The following is an 18,093-nucleotide window of genomic DNA, read 5'->3' on the forward strand; positions in this document are numbered from 1 at the left end:
AGGTGGTACGGACCTTCCTGCCGGTGGGTACCGCCGTGGGCGGGCGGGGATGTCACGTCCGGGCTGTGGAGCGGGTGCTCCGCCCTTCCACTGTGCTCGGGCTGGGAGATCATCGCACCACCCCCAGGAGCGGCTCCTGCAGCAACCCCTGAACTATGCTCTGGAGCGGCCCGTGCAGCCAGCCCACGCCCGGCTCCCCGCGGGGCGAACGGCAGCGGCCGGGGTGGGCTTCCACCCCCGGATACGATTTAGGGCCGCCAGCGGGGACTGAGGGTGACGGTAGCGGGAGCCGTTCTGGGCGGGGGGCACCGGTACTGCGCTGGGGGCCGCGTGCGTGATTCAATGACACAAAGTCATAGAATCATGAAATGTTAAGGGTTGAAAGGGACCTTAAAAATCCTCTAGAGTTCGAGCGCCCTGCTGTGAGCAGGGACACCTTTCACTAGACCAAATTGCTCAATGGCCTATCCAACCTGACTTGGAACACTTCCCAGGGATGGGGCATCCGCACCTCTGGGCAACCTGTTGTCAGTGCCTCACCACCCTCACAGTAAATGATTTGCTTTGGCTCTGTGGCACATTCATGGTGTCCTTATTAAATAAGCCTCTGCGCACGGTGCCGGTGATGCCGCAGAGGGAGAGAAAGAGAAGACCAGTTCACAACCATTTTTAATGTTTGCATGGGAGAAGTTAGACATTAGCTTTCTACTGTTCATCACATTCTGTAAGTGATAGTTTGGCACAGTTGCACATGGGTAATACAGCAGAAACGGTTTCACAGTAAAACATTAATGCAAATAGCGACACCTAAAGCCAGAGTTTTCTCCTTCACCACACTTACTGATGTGTGTGTTGGCTGTATGTGATAAAAAGGGGTCTAGTAACCTGGAGCATAAATCCAGATGTCCGAATAAAATGACACTTGAAAAGTATTCTCCTCCTTAACTTAAGATTTTGAAAAGTACATAATAAAGATTCACTATTGCAGTGCATCCAAAATTTACAGTGCTCACAGTAGCAGACAATTCCTTTGCATAATGTGGAGAGGGGAAAAGGCAATGGGACTATTTTTTTTTTTAAATTAGAATTATGCCACCCAATGCTCAAATCACATTAAAGTAGTTATTACTGGACTTCAAAAATTTTGTTAAAAGCACGTTTTGTTAAAAGCACATTAAAACAGAATTTCCACAAGTTTCATTTCCAGTCTGTCTTGTGGATGACTATAGACAGATAGACTTGTTACACTGTGCATCTAAATGTTTATCTCACATATAAAGGGCTCCTCACACGTATTTGTAATCTAAGAGCTCAACTTAGCCCTTCTAAAAATGATTTTCTTTTGAGGGTGGGAAAGAAGAACAGTGAAAAATGTTCACAGCAGTTTTTCTGTTTCTTCATACTCCTTCCTGGTTAACCTGGAAGAGGGGGTGGTCAGTGTCCACCCTGTTCTGGTTTTGTTCAATTTACTGTCCAGACAAACTGTTATGGTTCTGTTAAAAAACCAAACTTGCTAATAGAAGAGATCTACATACATCCCCAATGTGCAGATCTGGGCAATGGTGAAGAAGCACAGCAAGAGCCCAATGCTCACCAAATCTTGGTTCTCCCATAGGTTTGGCTACAAGTAGGTTCTGATTCCACTGCACAAGTCACAGTCTTGACTTCATTAAAGCACGTGTATTTACATGCTTTCTTGAACTAGGACTTTGTGTTGTGATTGTCAATCAGGCACAATTGCTACAAATCCCACATAAGAAAACTCCCTTTTGAATTTAATTAGCAGTCCTGTAATTCTCAACTCTATGGAAGATGAAGGGGAAGGAAGAAGCTCTTAAACTTTTCTATTTATTTTTTTTAACAGCGTCACAAACAATTATAAGGCCAAAATACACAATATTAAATAGAAAATCTAAAATTAAGTTGCTGGTATTCAGTGAGAAAGACTGAGGTATACAAAATATTTTTTAAATTGTGCGTAAATTTGCAGTAGTTTTGAAAAGGTGCTTTTCCATTTTCAGCTAGTGGTTCATTGACCAAGTGATCTTCCTGTATACCAGTAACTGTGTAATTGTGACCAACTGAACCCAATGCATTTAACAGCTAATTGTTCTTCAGAACACTTGAGTTTTTTTAAACATTACATTTATTCTAACAGCAGTAATGTAGTAAAATAAGACTATATCCAAAACAACTCATGATCTTCATTTATCATTTTTACTGTTAAGAATGGAAAGTTGTTTTTTTTTAGTTTACTTTGGATGTTGGCACATGAAAAGTACACTTCGGAAATTGTCAGACTTGTTCCAGAGAAAACAAGGTGTAAAACAGAAAAAAGAATGGCAGTGCCAAGTATATTTTTCTCCTTCCGCGTTGTATTGGCAACTGATAGAAGCACACAGAGATAATGTAATTACACGACTTCTAAAACCTAATTTTAAAGTTACAAAACTAGAGAGCTTTTGGCTGAGCATTTCCCTGAGTCTTCATTTTTAAAAATCATGTTAGACATCATGTGCATAGAATCTGTTACAAAGGCCTCAATTAATAAAGGCTGTTTGTATGCAAAAGTTAGATACTTCTATTCTTTAAAAACCTAAGCAAGAACTGCTGAGGAAGCAATTTCACTCTTCAAAATCTGGTATTTTTCCTAAGGAGAAAAGCAAACTTCAGATATTTTTGCATTGGATAATTTGAAATTACATCATCACACAATCTGTGCTTTGTGAACAAGTCTAATGGGGAAGCTTTCGGGGAAAGACTGAAACAACAAACTCTGGGACTTCTACGTAATTAAAAAAAACTTTGGTTTTTATAGCATTTTGTGATAAAATAGAAGGCACAACTGTGCATCAAAACTATATGATTTTGTATTTTAATCTGCTAACATTGTTTTCATCAGCACATCAGACTTTCTGTAAGTCTTTACTTAAAGATGTGTTTTAGTAACAGTAATTAGTTAGCTGTCGTAAGGCTTCTGTTTTACCTACATGCAAGAAGGCTATTTAGCAAGAAGGCATCATTGAAAAAGGTACATTGAACAACATATGAACTGATGTCCGTTCATTAAAAGTTCACCATTCTAGCTCAACAGGATAGTCTCCAGTGAGACACGCTGTGCAATGACCAAGCTTTCCAATAAATGACTTTTGGGTTTTAGGATTGTTGTCCTGTCTTGCTTTGATGCTTTCTTGCACAGACGATACCAACCCTTCCACAGAAAGATAGACAACACTGTCTGCTCCTAGAGGAAATAAAAGAGTCATCAGTTAAAGCTGCAATATTGTACCAAATGCAGTGCTCTTTGGAAATGCGGTCGCATTATCGTCTGGATTATGATGCCAGGTGGATCACCTTAACAAAAGAGAATGACTATGAAAAATTTTTAAGATCATAGTATGTCTTGCCCTTCTCAAATGCTTTGTGCAGGGAGCAGACTCACTGAAATCTAGACAGAATGTTCTGTTGGGAAAAAATATGTGACACATAACTGCAAAAACAGAAGCAAAGTCCAGACTGTGTACTAAGACTCCCTAAACTCCTTGTAGTCTCCCAGAGTTAACCTTAGTTGAGGTATGGAAGTAGATGTGTGTGTGACTAGTGCTTCCCAAATCTGAGCACCAAGGACTACCAAGCTTCTCTGGGACTTGGAGGAGAGGAAGACCATCATGTTAAAAAAAAATCATTATGGGTTCATACAAGTTTTCTAGCAGTAGGAATGTTTGATAGCATTTTCGTATCCTTAGTTTTCTATCCTTTGCACTCATATGGTGAGTAATACTTAAAAATGAGATCCTACAAACTTGAAATATTTCCACCACCTTCACAATAATTTTGGGAAAAAGAATTCATTGCAGTATTAGATGGTGAAAGTCAGTATTTAACACAGGATATTGGAGCTTACAGTGGAACACAAACTGTCGATCCTCCTTTTGTTTTGCTGCAAACATGACTTGAAATTTCAGGTTTTTAACATTCTTTGATTGATTTCAAATTCATTTCTTTCAAAGTGAAATATATAATGCAGTTAAAATTATTTACATAAATGCCAATTTGTAGAAAATTCAGTGGGTGTTTACAAATTCTGAATATATTTTTCTGAGTGTCTCATGAAAGTGAAACTACATCCGCTTTTCATTATAGGACAGATTTTCACCACTTACTTTCTTCCTGGTGTTTTGACTGCAGTAGCTCCTTTTTGTCAAGTTTCTCAGAAGGAGCTTTAAGTATTGGAAAGCTTTGCTGTTATACTTTATTTGCAACTTATGCAATTATTCTAATACTTTCTATTGTTTTGCAAATACAGTTCCCTAACTGTGTTAAAAAAAAGTGTGTAGCTAAAGTGGTTTGATCCGTGGAGTACTCACAATTGCAGACACCTAGTTTACCAACCTTACAATTCTTTAGTCAGTTTTGCCACTGGTGCCTTGATATGTTCTGCTTTATTTTGAAGTAGACCATAAAATACAGTTGAAAGCTCTCCCAAGAAAAAAAAAAAGAAAGTAGCATTTACCTATATAGTTTGCAAGATCATGAAATTCAGGTCTGTTGGCAATGAGTTCTTCTTTTGTTGGAATGTTTATTCCCATGTAACAGGGAAATCTTATGGGAGGGGAAGCTACACGAATGTGCACCTGCATAAAAACAGTTTTAAAAGAGACTGATATAAGTTGATGGTCAGCAGATCATAATATAATAGCAAAGTCTCAATTCTGCACAGCGATAATGAACAGAACACAGCACTGCACAGAAATCTTTGAAGGGTTAAAAGTAAGATAAAGTTTTTTTCAGATGTCAACACAGCAGGAGAATGTAAGACAGTTTTAGAACTTGTTTTTTATGTATTTCCTAATGTTCTTAGAAGGTTCCATCCTGATTTTACTTATCTTCTGTGGTGTTCAGTTCTTGATAAACAAGTTTCAGCTTACAAAACCAAACATTATACAGCACATTTTTGCTCCAGTGACTGACTTGCACACTGTTTTGCTTAAAAAATCTTTATCAATTAAAAAAATGGTGCTCTGGTGACTTAAGGCATGTGGTATTTACAGCAGTCTATGGTTATACTTTATGCACTTCCACAAGTCACCCATCAGGAATACTTGGTTTTTTGATCTTAACTAATTTGTATTCCATTCTCTTTTTATTTGCCAGACAGTGCTTTGTAAGTGGAGACGTTCCTCTTATCTCAATCATCCAAAAGTCACACTCATACAAAAGAACCTTCTTAACCTATCTTCACAATAAACACACACTAGCCATTTTTTTTCCACATTTGCCCTTTTAAATAAGGAAACAATGTATAGTACAAATGAAGACAAGGCCCTGTGCTTTAACCTCCCATCAACTTCTATTCTTCTATTCTATATCTTTATTGTACTGACTTAAAATTAACTTACCTCTTTGGCTCCTGATTCTCTCAGTAGTTTTATTATGGGTGAAATGGTATTGCCTCTCACAATTGAGTCATCAATGATAACAACTCGTTTGCCTTTAAAATTATCAGACAGAACGCCAAACTTCTTTGCAACACCAAGTTGCCGTAACCTCATATTTGGCTGGATAAATGTTCTCCCTACATATCGATTTTTACAAAGTACTTCAACGTATGGTAGTCCACACTGCAAACAGGAGACAGTTAAACAGAATTAATATACAGGACTTCTTATTCTCAGTTACTGTTTTTTAAAGTGACCTTAGGACTTAGTATGGCTTCACAGTAACCAAAAAATGTTTAAAACCTTAATATAGAGGAATAATGGCAGAAAAAACAAGGCAGAGTACTCAATAGCAGTAGCCTGCATACTGAAGATATAAAGCCTAATCAGTATGCAACTCTAACAGCCCACATCATTATAGTCCATTACAAAAAGAGATATGTGTAAATATGCTTGGGGAAAAAAAAAAAGAGAAAGGTAACATATACCTTTTGAGCATAACCAAGAGCTGCTGGGGTTGCAGACTCTGGAACAGTGCTGACCAGGTCTGCTTTCACAGGTGCTTCAATAGCAAGCTGCTGCCCACATCTTCTGCGGACTGAATACACCATCTGACCTAAGAACAGAAAGAAGTGTTTTTCTTGGCTCAGATTTCTTCTCAGTTTTCTGTACAAATTTCTGTGTCAAGCTGTAGACACAGAAGTCAGTGAGAAAAGTTCTAGAACTAATAACCAGTCACTTGCATAAGGTCATTTTTTAATTTCCTCCCATAATGTCACATTCTAACATTCACATTCTTATGACTACACAGAGAATAAAAATCCAGTTTGCCCTAACTGGGTAACTAACTAAAGGTCCTGTGGATGTTACAAAATCTATCTGCAAGAGGAAAGAAATAGAAATTATGCCTGCCTGTTCATAACATGCATATTCTATTTTTAGACTGCTTTTTCCAACAGAGAAAATTTATGCAATGCTGCTGTCTGCTTCTGTCCACTTATTGACTTTGAATCAGATGGCAAAATTCACCTGGAATTTAGTAAGGGGATAAGCGGACTCAGAAGCTTTTAAGGTCCTAAAAAATTTGCAACATGGGAAAGAACTGGAAGTATTGTGATGAGGCACGGCAAAGGCTACAGCAGGAGTACTAAGGAATGTAAGAAGTGAGGATACTGAAGGGTAAGTTGATTGTGAAAGCAAAGGAATGTGGGATGAAACTGGCTTTGTAAGGGTGGGGAACTGTATTGGATCAATGGATAGCATGTCCCTAGAAAGCAATGAAGAGGTTGTTTGCCAGACATGAGAGTCCTGGCTAGTATCTTGTCACTGAGACAATTTTTGAGGGCTTCTACTGAAATAATAATAAAGGCATTACACTGACAATGCCAAGTACTTAGTGCATAGATTTGCAAGTTAAATTAAAAGCATATTCCTGAAATGACACTTACTGCAAAGAAAATATCAAAATAAAGTTATTTTGTAAATCCTATTTCATAAGTCTAATTTTTAAAATGTTTCCCAAGAACCAATAAAGTTCCTTTCTTCAGTCTCTCACTTTTAAAAGATATTTCATCTACCTTAATCATGTTCATAGCCCTTTTCATCCCTCCCATAGGAATATGCAGGCAGTCTGTCTCAGGCTGTATCCACAATCCAGAAACAGGAAGGTGATGTTACATGCTGCTCCTGATGAGTTTTATCTCAAAAGCTTTGCCAGCCCATTCTGTCCCTGCTGTGTGCTGCAAGCTTATGTTCAGTGGTACTCTACTATGATCCCAGAGTCACTGTGCTCCAGGATAACACCTTTCACTATTTAGGCAAGTGCTCTGTAAGTTACATTTTTGTACCTTCAAAAATACTGTCTGGTCTTGCAAAATAAACATATTCAAAGATGCAGAATGCTGATGGATCTCCTTCAGGTCTTCGTACAACATCCAGTGTCTGGACATCATGTCTGGATATTTTCACAATCTCTCCAGGAAGGACCTCCCGATAGTACCTTGGAAAAGAAATACAGAGAAGCTAGAAACGTCTTGAAGCTGGATGATAATTTTTAAGTACAAACAGGAGTCAACTGACAGGAAAAAATGTTTTTGAACATCATAACATGACAGCTTGCTTCCATCTTAGGATTTGACCTGAAGCATTTTAAGACCAACATGCTAAGACAAGTGACCCTTACTCAAACAGTCTGAATTATTATCCAAAAGCAATAAACTAATACTTAGTACCAGAGAATGATGGTATTTGTCCTATGTGTGAGACATACTGTATAGGCTTAACTGAGATTGAATATATTTTAATAATATAGTCCTGTATCAATGCTAGAGAACTTTTCAATGAAAGCTAATAAACCTTACAGTGCAATGTAAGAAATACAATCCAAGAATAGAGGTGGTAGCCAAATAATCCTGCCTCACAAGACAAATCTAGAGAAATACCTGTCTAGAGAGGACAGATAGCTACCCCCAAATGACATAAAGCTGACTAGAAATGTACATTTTATTTCTCAAATCTGTAGAAATACGAATAGTTAGGTTTAAATATGGAATAGTTTAGGTTTATTATGTTAAAGTGTTCAACCTTATTAAACATTTTTCTAGATCCTTTAATGAGTCCTCAGGTGGCTATTCTAACAAAGTCAATCTAAATCTATCCCAAAATATTGAAATATTCTGGAGATACAAATCAGAGGTGAGGAAATCTGTGTTTATTCACTGGTCAGATACTAGCAGTAGCAGGCAGCAGCACTAGCTACAGCAGAAGTTTAGACAAAATTGCTTTTTTAAAAACACACAGGATTCAGCTGATGGTCCTACATAGTGAGCTTCTCTTAAGAGAGGTTTCAAAGAAGTTTCAGAAAACAGTTAATTTCTTTCTAATGAGGAGGCAAGCTTACCAGACAGCATATGCTACAACTCAGGTTATTTCAGCCTGTGAGCTACCAATGTCACTTTCCTGTAGTTGAAGAATTATTTTGTAATACAACTATGCTGCTGCAAATGAGGGCAAAATGAGTAAGTTATATGGGTAGTCAGGTATGATGTAACAAATAAGAGGCATTTACTTTGTGATAGTAGTTGTCTTTACTGTTACTTTCTGCACACGTAATTCTATTTTTACAATCATCTGTTCAAGAAAATGAACTGGCAAAAACCAGGACTAGCAAAAACATCCTTCACAGAAAACTAATCCTTGGTGTCTTTCATGCTGTATGACACTTGGCCACTTGGGATTTAATGTTTAATCACTGCCTAAGGAAGAGCTTTCAGATAAAGTGGGAATCAGGGCACTTACTCTGCACCGATGGACAAAAAGCTACAGGATTCAGAAGAGACAACCCATCCTTCTGTTTCAGTGTTATCTTTTCCTGAAATAAAAGATTTGAGTTAGAGTCCCCAATTTCTGCTACCATGACCCCCCAGAATTGCATTTTTGCTGCAGTATCTGGCTTGCTATGGCTGCCAAGTGTGCAATTAAAGACTGTTGTAATTTCTAATTAAAAGGTATAGCATTCCACTGTTTCCATCTTTCTATTATTAAAAAAAATCCCAAACAAATCCACAAAATAAACACCATAAACCTGTTCTAGGCAGAAGTGGAAGTAACAGCATTGTATTCACATCTCATGAAGAGACACAGTTCAGGTAACTACCTTTGCTATCCCTGCACTATTTCAAACTTTTAAAATTCTAGTTCAGTGATTTTACATAGACATAATTACTTTTGTTCACACAGGAAACTCCTTACTTCTCCTATGCTAAATAGGTTGATAGATAGATGCTTTTGATTACAATGGATGCTGGATTGAATTCCATGAGTTTTGAAAGTCAAGCACAGGAAAGACTGAATTGTGTCACATAGGGTAGGAATGTCTGTATGCTTTAAAAAATTTTGTGGTTAAAATTACTCAGTTTTCTGAAGATACAGAAGCATTTAGTGCTTTGCCTTTGAATTATTTTAGTTTTAAACAAGTGAAGATATTTTAATCTTACTTAATGGAAAATGTTGATTTGCAGGCTGAACAGGAACAAAGAATTTTTTCCATAAACTGACTGTGTAATGGTCCAGTTACTACTTGTGACTGGGTTGGTTGGAATTAAGAAATACATTGTGGGTAATCCAGCACCTTTTGCCCACCTTATTATAGGAGAAAGAAAGGAAGAAACCAGACTTGTTTCTAGACATTGTCCTGAGCAACTGCCTTTAGGTGGCCCTTCTTGAGCAGGGGATTTGGACCAATCACCTTCAGAGGTCCCTTCCAACCTCAACCCTTCTGTGATTCTGTTCATCCCTGCTTTCCTGTTTAAGCAATGAGAATTATTTAAATTGTATTACAGTTGGGCTGCCTAATTGTGGCTATCATTAGGCCACTAAGATTCCCTTTATTTGGGACTGGAATTTTGCAGACTCCCTATAGATTATTTTTCCTTCCCAACTCTTTGTTTTATGTTTTGATTTTTCAAAACTGATTTTTGCATCACATTCCTACTTACACCTCAGTATGTATAGCTTTAATTACTTGTATCAGTGATTTCATGCACAAACTATGCATACATATATATATATAGTTTACCTTTTCCATTCATGTCCCCTACTGGAATAAGGCGACCAATGCAGAGCGGGCGATTCCCATATGGATCACGTACTGCATAGATTATGTCTTTATGCATAATTAGCAATGAATATGAAGTTGGAGTTTCCTTCATTAAGTTTTTTATTCTGGAACGAGACATAGGTGAACATAACTGTGTGTCACATGAACAGCTGTGTGCATTTGCAGCTGCATATCCTGCTGGGATTACATGGCTGCTGTTGATTGTGAAGCCCATGCTCCTCACCTTGCCACCCAGTCAGCCGTATCATCGTTTTCCAGTGGAGGTGTGAAAGCCAGCAGCTGGGTGATCAGTTCACTGTCAGAACTGGTCGACAGTCCCACACCATGCCTCATAAGCTTTTAAGACACAAACCAAAAGTGTTACCAGCATTAAAAAAACAATCTCACATCTCACTGCTCAGATTTGAATCTAACAACACCTTGGTGCAATGAAAACATTTAAATGTTTTAAAACTTATCAGTGCTTCAGGTGATCACAGCATAATAATGCCAAGTTTCTTCCAACAAACCAACTACGTAAAATGAGGTAGTACAATCTTCTACACTAGTACTACATTTTTCCTTTTTCATCTCATTCTTTTGCTCTGCATGCAACCAAAATTAATGCCACCAATATTCAGGGCATAAATTAATGTTTGGGCCATTTAATTATCTTTGTGCATGCTCTGAGAAGAGAGGTAAAATAAACGAGAGAAAAATATGAAATTGCCTATAACAGATCCAGAAAGAGATATCAAGGCAGAATCCCCTTCACAGGATTTTTCTCCCCCCAAAACTGATCTATTTTGATTAGGGTGCTCTTTCATTACTCCAACAGTTTGGTATTAAGGAAAAGTCACAGCAACCGTATTGCTCATTTCTGCCTCGCACTCAGAAAGAAACAATGCCTGAGCCCCCCAAGGAGGTACTAACCTTCCGCCTGAGTTGTGCAGCATTTGTTAGCTCCCCATTGTGTGCCACAGCAATCTTTCCATGAAGAGTCTCTACAACAAAAGGCTGGCAGTTCTGCAGCTCAGAAATTCCTGAGGTGGAGTACCTTGTGTGCCCAATACCAAGATTTGAAGGGTACAGCTTCTTCAGGCTGTCTGCATTGAAGACGTGATTTATAAGACCCATTCCCTTTGGGAGAAAAAGAAAAAAGGGTTCTGTTTGGTTTTACTTTCCTGGTAACTTTCTAAGTTCTTCTTCTGCTTAGTGTTGATATAGTATTAATGGAACTTTAAGAGAAAGGCAAGTAACCTGAAAGACATGGGAAAGAAAAAAGCTGAGTAGGTGTCACAGTGGTATATCAGATCCCAGTAGTCCTGTTTTTAAATAAAGCAATATACATTTTTGTGCTGAGGATTTTCACGGAATAATCTACTCCCTGGCTAAAAATATATCTTCTGAAAAGCACTAAAAAAGTGTTGTGTTGTTTAAAAATACGTTAAAAAAGGCTGCCAGAAGACAGGCAAAGAAGAAAAACAGTTGCAAGAAGGAAGTTCTAGGTAGAGAATACCTTTTACAAGTTAGTGGTAGGTATATTGGATTCACTTTTAAAGTGGATCCATGATAATGTTTATTAGATTCCACTGTCATTCTTGCCAGTGTCTGAAATAAAGATTTTTTTCAAGAGGCTTGTTTACTTAAACTTTTCATATAGCCAAGTTATCTTCTATTTAAAGCAGAAATGCATCAAAACGTTTTAGTCGGCCATCAGGACAGGAGCTTCTTTTGGCAACAAGCACTATGCAGAGACAATTTAGCAGCAACAATAGTCCAAAAAAACTGCTCAGAGAGTAGAAATTAAGACCAGGTTGTCCTATGAACTCCTGGTTCTGCCACTGCCTGTGGAAAATAGTTACATCCTTCTATGCCTGGTCTGCCTATCACACGTGGTAACTGTGGTATACATGATGGGTAATGCTCCTCTAGGACTTTCAAAGATACACAGGACAGGTCTCAATGGCTCATAACCTGTGCTGCAGATAGAACAACAAGAGAGTGAGATGGGACAGGAAGGACAACAAAAAGGTACAGTAGCATCATAACTGCTGACATTTTTATGGACTAGGTTACAACTCAGAGTCCTAAATATGCTTTCACCAGTGTAACAGACCCAAATGTTGTTATATTAGCACCACTTCTGGGATCAATCAGGTCAGATAAATTTACTCCACAAGCTCTTTTTTACACTGTGGTTATTACAATTTTTCAAAGTGCTGTAGTTGAGAAACATACTTCAAGGATAAAAGAAACCATCACATGCTCTCCAACTCTTAAAATATCCAAATTGATGAGGTAGTCAATTAAATTCTTAGCATCACAGCTAAGTATTGTAGCTCAGTAACATAGAGATACTGCAAATTATTATATCACCTACTGGAAGTTCATTCTGAGAAGCAGTTCTTACTATGGGATTTATAGAGCAGCCCACTTTAAAGGAAGCTGGAATTCCTGTAAACATTAAGGAAAGCTGAAACCCAAGCAGGTGCAGGAATGAAGAACAGATAACATGGTGCTAAAGTTGAGAGAAGGTGCATTTAAAAGCATGTGTATGTGTATGTGTGTGTGTGAATTGGGCTGTTACAGGTAAGAGGGGGAAAGTGCCTGAAGAGGCAACAAATGATGCTTGAGGGATAACAGTTTGCATGAGGTATTGAGCAGTCATGCACAGATACACATGCTGCTGCAGCAGAGCACTTCTTACTCTTGGACTGATTTGAACAGCTTAATTAATCTTCCTCTGAGACCCCTGAATGGGAAGACAAACTGCTTTCTGACTGTGGTCAGAGAACATACATAGAGAATTGCCCCATGGTTTTTTTGCTGGTGTATTTTTTATTTCCAATCCTCTCCTTTTTCAGGATGGAATAGGCTGGTGATTTTTTTTTTTCCTGATCACTATTCAGATTGAACAGAAATATCCTCAAAGCAGGCAAGTATTCTCTTGGCATAATACTTTCAAGGCTGTGGTCATTATGTGTCTTGTAACATCCCCTGTGATTCTATCACCTTGAGAAAGTCTGTTTGACCTTCTCAGGCCTCCATTCAGTCTTAGATTCTGTTTATTGCTACCTATGGGTAAAGTAGTTGCCACTTCCTTGAGTCTCACTAACGTAAGATTTAGTCATCCATTTCCTTGTGCATAGTCTGTAACCGTATTTCTTTTCTCTTGAGATCGATTTGCATCAATGCTCTTCCAAATCTGCAGAGTTAACACCCGAGGTGCAGGGTGTCTTTGGTAGGAAGTTTTTTGTGGCATCATTAGCATGCTCTGGGTAACTTCTGTGTGTCTGTCTGTCACTGTATGCACAGATACACCTAGCACTACGATGCTGGCATGTTTGTTTTAAGCACACACCCAAGACAGGTAACAAAATGAGATACTCTCACTGACAAAATCAAAAGAGCCCATCAAAACATGTTACTTTTTCTCTAATTACATGGTTTCTTAGCAGAAACAAACTTACATACATCTCACTTAAGAATACAAAACATTCATTTGCATTTTACCTTGTGCACTTTGAATGCCTGGGATGACTCGCCATCACTCGTCACAATTCCAGCGCTCTCCTGGCCCCTATGGACAAAATAAAATCAACATAAAGCACTGAAATGAATATGAAACACTTTTACATACAATGGATAGGTGTTTTCTAAATGAATTTTAATGTAGGCTTATTTGATTTATTTTACAGACTTAAAATTGCTATGTTAATTTCAGGTTTCTTGCCTGTGTTATGCTTTATTTCAAAACAGTCACAATAAGGTTTGTGCCTAAGTCCACTGAACTCAGTGGGAATCTTTCCACTAATAAGCACTGGCTCAGGCTCTTACTGGAATCCAATTTCAGTATGGGCATAACATAAAAACAGATGCTTAATTGGAAAAGCCATTTTTAGAGGCATAATGGTCTAGGCGATAGTAGTAGGCTCTATAGTGCTATTCTAGTTCTGCTTTGGATTGGGAGATGTTAATAAAACTGATGGTTTTGCTTAGGGGAATGCATCGTCTTTTCCACTGATTACCTACACAGAAGCTTTTGCATTTTTACACTTAGGCAGACAAGCTAGCTTTTACACCTCTAAAAGCTACACAGACTCTCTGATAAAAGCATCTGAGTGCATAAACCTAATGTTGGGCATCTCAGCTTCTGAACTCAGGCGAAGCAAGTATGATGTACAAGTGTCACTGCAAATGGAAATACTTCTCTTACAGCAGATCAACCTCAGGCTAGCAGTTGTGCTTTGTTGAGCACAAGAGCTGATTCAGCTGAAATACGGGAGTTTTCCCTGTCCTGCTGCCTGTCCTCCCCAGCCCTTCTCCTCGCTGGGTCCCCTGGGTGTACCCCAGATCCCCTGATGCTGCTCTGCCCAAGGCAGGCAGAACACTGTGCACCTGCCCATGGTTTGTAATTCAGTCCTTATCCACTGAAAAGGTTTGCTTTGCAGACTGGATTTTTTTTTTTTTGTGGGTAACAGTGCAGGCTGCTCCATCTCCCTTTAAAATGCTCTCTGAAATAAGGCAGTGTTGCCTAAAACAAAACTGCTGCTATGTGCCTGCTGTGCCTGTAATACTCATCAGGACTTTGGTGGACTAGTGAGCTCCTGTCCACTCTCATATATAGTAATGTCTGAATAGGAAAGATGCTTTTCTAGAAAGACTTGCAACTAATGTCCTATTTGTGCATTGGACTGGTTTAACTCAACTGAAGTCACTGGAATTAATTAGTATAAGCAACAATAAAATTGGGCACAAAGATCTACAGAATGGATGCTAATCTACAATTTACCATGCTCATTACCAATTTTCTCTTGTTCCTAAAATCCCTTTATTTGTTACTAGTCCCAGCTGGATGTAAAGCAAAAATTTTAAAGAACACTTGCTTACAGAAAGCAAAACAAACCGAACTTCCCACATATCTGAACAAATTTAGCCTGTTAGTGACACAGTTCTTCAAAGAAAATAATCAGAGATGAGGACATTCTTAAAGCCATTTACTTTAACTTGGGAAGATGTTCCATCTATAAAGATGAAGACGGGTAGTAAAACTTAAAGGTTGATACACTGCATTCAGCAACTTGTAATTGCAATGTTAATATTACAGGCAATTTCCATTTTAATACTGTCATGGTTCCTTTAAATATTAACTAAATCAGTAGGAAGAGGGAAGCAGACACCCCAAGGAAGGCCCTGGTCAAGGCATTGGGTTACATCTTTCACTTAGCACTGACAAAAGACATGGGAGCTCAGTGTCATTACCGTAATGCTTACACCACTTTACCAGCTGAGCCAGACTTTAAGTATGCCAGCTTTTTATTAAAATATCGCTAATATATAAAACATATCTATACGGCCCGCAGTTCAAAGGCAAACAGTGCACAGAGATGTGAAGATGTAGGGCAGGACGATCCTAAATGCGCTCCTTGTGGAGAAGGTCCCGCAGCCGTGCCCCCTCCAGAGCAGGGGCTGCCTGGCAGCCTCCTGACAGAGGCCAGGCCACAAGGGGTGAGGGGGGGTGTGTGTGTGTCATGTTGCTTTGTTTTGCTGGGTGTGACAAACAGCTACTACAGCTTTGGCTTTCGCAGGTAGTGAAACGTAAGAAATATTATGTATCATAATATGTTGGGAAATATTATGTGCAACTATGTTAAGAATAACTTTGCTATGCAGATATTAACTAGTTAACATTGTAACTGGGTTATATAGCTTGAGTTATAAGATACCAATATAACCTGAATCGTAACTTTCTATACCTATATAATCTGAATCATAACTTTCTATACAATGTAATAGCTAGTATATGGTTAACTAATGGCTTAACGCTTAAATAAACAGAAACTCGCCAGGTGACTAATCTCAAAAATAGACAAGTATAGCTATATATGCAGCAGGATGTACTAATGAGAAGTTGGCAGAGGTGAAGCCAATTAGCCACAAAGTAAAGAATTTAAACTGGTTCCACCAGAAAGACCTAGGAACACCATAACTGCGCATGCTCTGAAGACAAAGTTGAAAAGTTCAGGATGTGAGGAAGACCTGAGTCGTCACCAAAGAAGACCCCTAAAGACCCTCACGATCATAATATGCATGCGCTAAACAGGCGGATCAGGGGAGAAACTACGTTAATCCCTTCTTAAAAAAAAAAGCAAATTACTTCTCAGAAAAATTATGCATATGCATTGTGGTTTATTAATATGCATAATGTTAACGCATATAAACGGGAAGTTTGTGTAAGTGTGTGTGCCTCTGGCTATGAGCCACGCACCCAGCGCTGTGATTTTGCTTTAAGTGACCTTTGTCCCCTATTGTCCCTTATTAAATTTATAAAACCCCAAAAAAGAGGAGTGAGCTTCGTTTCTCACATGGGGTTTGGGTTTTTTTAAAAGGAACAAAACAGACTCTTTTTGCCTCTCTTCTCACACCCTGGTGCCCGCACTGACTCCCCAGAAAGAGCAGAGCAGCCCGGCCCGGCCCGGCCCGGCCCAGCCCGGCCTGGCCCAGGTCTCCCCTCCCCGCTGGCGGAGCCGCTTCCCTCGCTGTGCTCCAGTGCCGAGCCTGCTTGTTTGGCAGTATCTCAAGTTACTCCCCTCAGGCAGCTTGAGCCAGTAAAACTAGATCCTTTCATCTCGGCGCAGCTTACTGACAACCAGCCGTCTGGTTTCCTAGGAAACAAAATCTTGGCTAGAAATAGTGAATCATTTCCAGGTCACTTTCAACATGGAGAGTGGAGCAGGGAAGCATTGGACTGAGGAGGAGGTTAAAGCCTTGTTAAGCGTCTGGTCAGAAAAAAATATCAGAAAGCAACTGCACGGCACCCTGAGGAATAAAGGAATATTTATCTACATTGCTAAAAGGTTGCAGGAGTTGGGAGTGTGCAGGGACTGGAAACAGTGCCGTGCAAAGTACAAAAACCTGAAGTACGAATACAGAACGGTTAAATATGCCCACAACTCTGGGGATGTCACTAAAAGCATGAAGTTTTTCCATGACCTGGATGCCATATTGCGATATGAGCCTGTCACACAATTAGCAGCAGAAGAAAACGGCAGGTGTTCTGCGACTGAGACGCAGCTGAACACAAGCCCCACAACAGACAGCATGCAAGGTAAAAAAAATGTTTTTGCTTCTATTTTTCTCTCTTTCCTTAAAACCCAAAGGGAACAAACCCGAAGCCCGACTTGGCTGCCGCTGGAGCGGAGGCTGCTCAGCTCCGGCAGCGCTGTTAGAAGTGACTGGATGCACGCCTCGCGCAGGGAATAAAATGTTAGCACCCACCAGTGTCGAAGTCTGTAAATACAGCGTAATTCCAGCAAAATTATGCTAACTGCCTGTATAGCAGCCTCGGTGAGTACTTGCTAGTGTCCAGGCTCCTGCACTGGGTGAAAATGCTAAATTAAAATAAGCTGCTTTCTTTCCCTTTGCCATTCATTTGCAGTACTTTGGAAGCAGGTTTTGTAGAGCTCCGATTCAGATGTAAACGTACGAAAAAGAAAAGAAAATGTTGGAATTGTCAGGGTGTTGTAAAAATCGTTATTTGTGATACAAGTGAAATTTAGGATTTTTATTCTTATTTTGCATATATATATACACCAACTTGATAATTAGGTGTGATGACTTAAGGTAAATTATTTTATAAGCAGTTTTACTTAAATAATCAAGAAACATACTTAATAACCTCTCTTTAAAAACTCTAATTCAGCAGTGAAAGTAAAAATTATTGTATTTATCAGACTATTTTGTGGCAGACCAAATGAATACAGCTGCCTTTATTCTGAAGTGGGTTTTACTAAATTATTTGCATCTCTTGTTTTATTCAACCTTCTCTACATATGCATTTAAGCTCTGCTTAGCATTTCATTAGGGTCAATCTTCTGTTTGACATCACTCAAATCTCCTTGTCACATTCTAAATGTCACTGAAGCGTAAGCCCCAATGACAGTTATAAGTACCAAAATAAGATGACTAAAAAGAGAAATTAAAAGCTTAATTTGTTCCTATGGTATGTAGCAATTTACATTAATTAAGACTGTGAAGCTTTTTTAAGAAAACAAA

The 18,093-nt window shown here is 38.9% G+C and overlaps 2 protein-coding genes across 3 annotated transcripts in view; one reads left to right on the top strand and one right to left on the bottom strand.

Annotated features, from left to right (window-relative positions):
* Positions 1–651: 651 nt before the first annotated feature.
* PPAT (phosphoribosyl pyrophosphate amidotransferase) overlaps positions 652–18,093 on the bottom strand; it is a 48,220-nt gene continuing 30,778 nt past the window's right edge. The window contains exons 2-11 of the mRNA XM_048303209.1: positions 13,552–13,618; positions 10,969–11,175; positions 10,280–10,392; positions 10,015–10,160; positions 8,736–8,808; positions 7,286–7,437; positions 5,927–6,054; positions 5,400–5,621; positions 4,514–4,634; positions 652–3,244 (exon numbers count right to left, since the gene is read on the bottom strand). Of these exons, the coding sequence (XP_048159166.1) occupies positions 3,075–3,244; positions 4,514–4,634; positions 5,400–5,621; positions 5,927–6,054; positions 7,286–7,437; positions 8,736–8,808; positions 10,015–10,160; positions 10,280–10,392; positions 10,969–11,175; positions 13,552–13,618 (1,399 nt within the window). The 3' untranslated portion in view covers positions 652–3,074. The remainder of the gene's footprint in view (positions 3,245–4,513; positions 4,635–5,399; positions 5,622–5,926; positions 6,055–7,285; positions 7,438–8,735; positions 8,809–10,014; positions 10,161–10,279; positions 10,393–10,968; positions 11,176–13,551; positions 13,619–18,093) is intronic.
* PAICS (phosphoribosylaminoimidazole carboxylase and phosphoribosylaminoimidazolesuccinocarboxamide synthase) overlaps positions 16,744–18,093 on the top strand; it is a 42,381-nt gene continuing 41,031 nt past the window's right edge. For both annotated transcript variants that reach the window (XM_048303206.1, XM_048303207.1), the window contains exon 1: positions 16,744–17,146. In XM_048303206.1, the coding sequence (XP_048159163.1) occupies positions 16,759–17,146 (388 nt within the window). In that variant the 5' untranslated portion in view covers positions 16,744–16,758. The remainder of the gene's footprint in view (positions 17,147–18,093) is intronic.

The sequence above is a fragment of the Corvus hawaiiensis genome, chromosome 5 (genome assembly GCF_020740725.1).
Source record: "Corvus hawaiiensis isolate bCorHaw1 chromosome 5, bCorHaw1.pri.cur, whole genome shotgun sequence".
Taxonomy (NCBI): domain Eukaryota; kingdom Metazoa; phylum Chordata; class Aves; order Passeriformes; family Corvidae; genus Corvus; species Corvus hawaiiensis.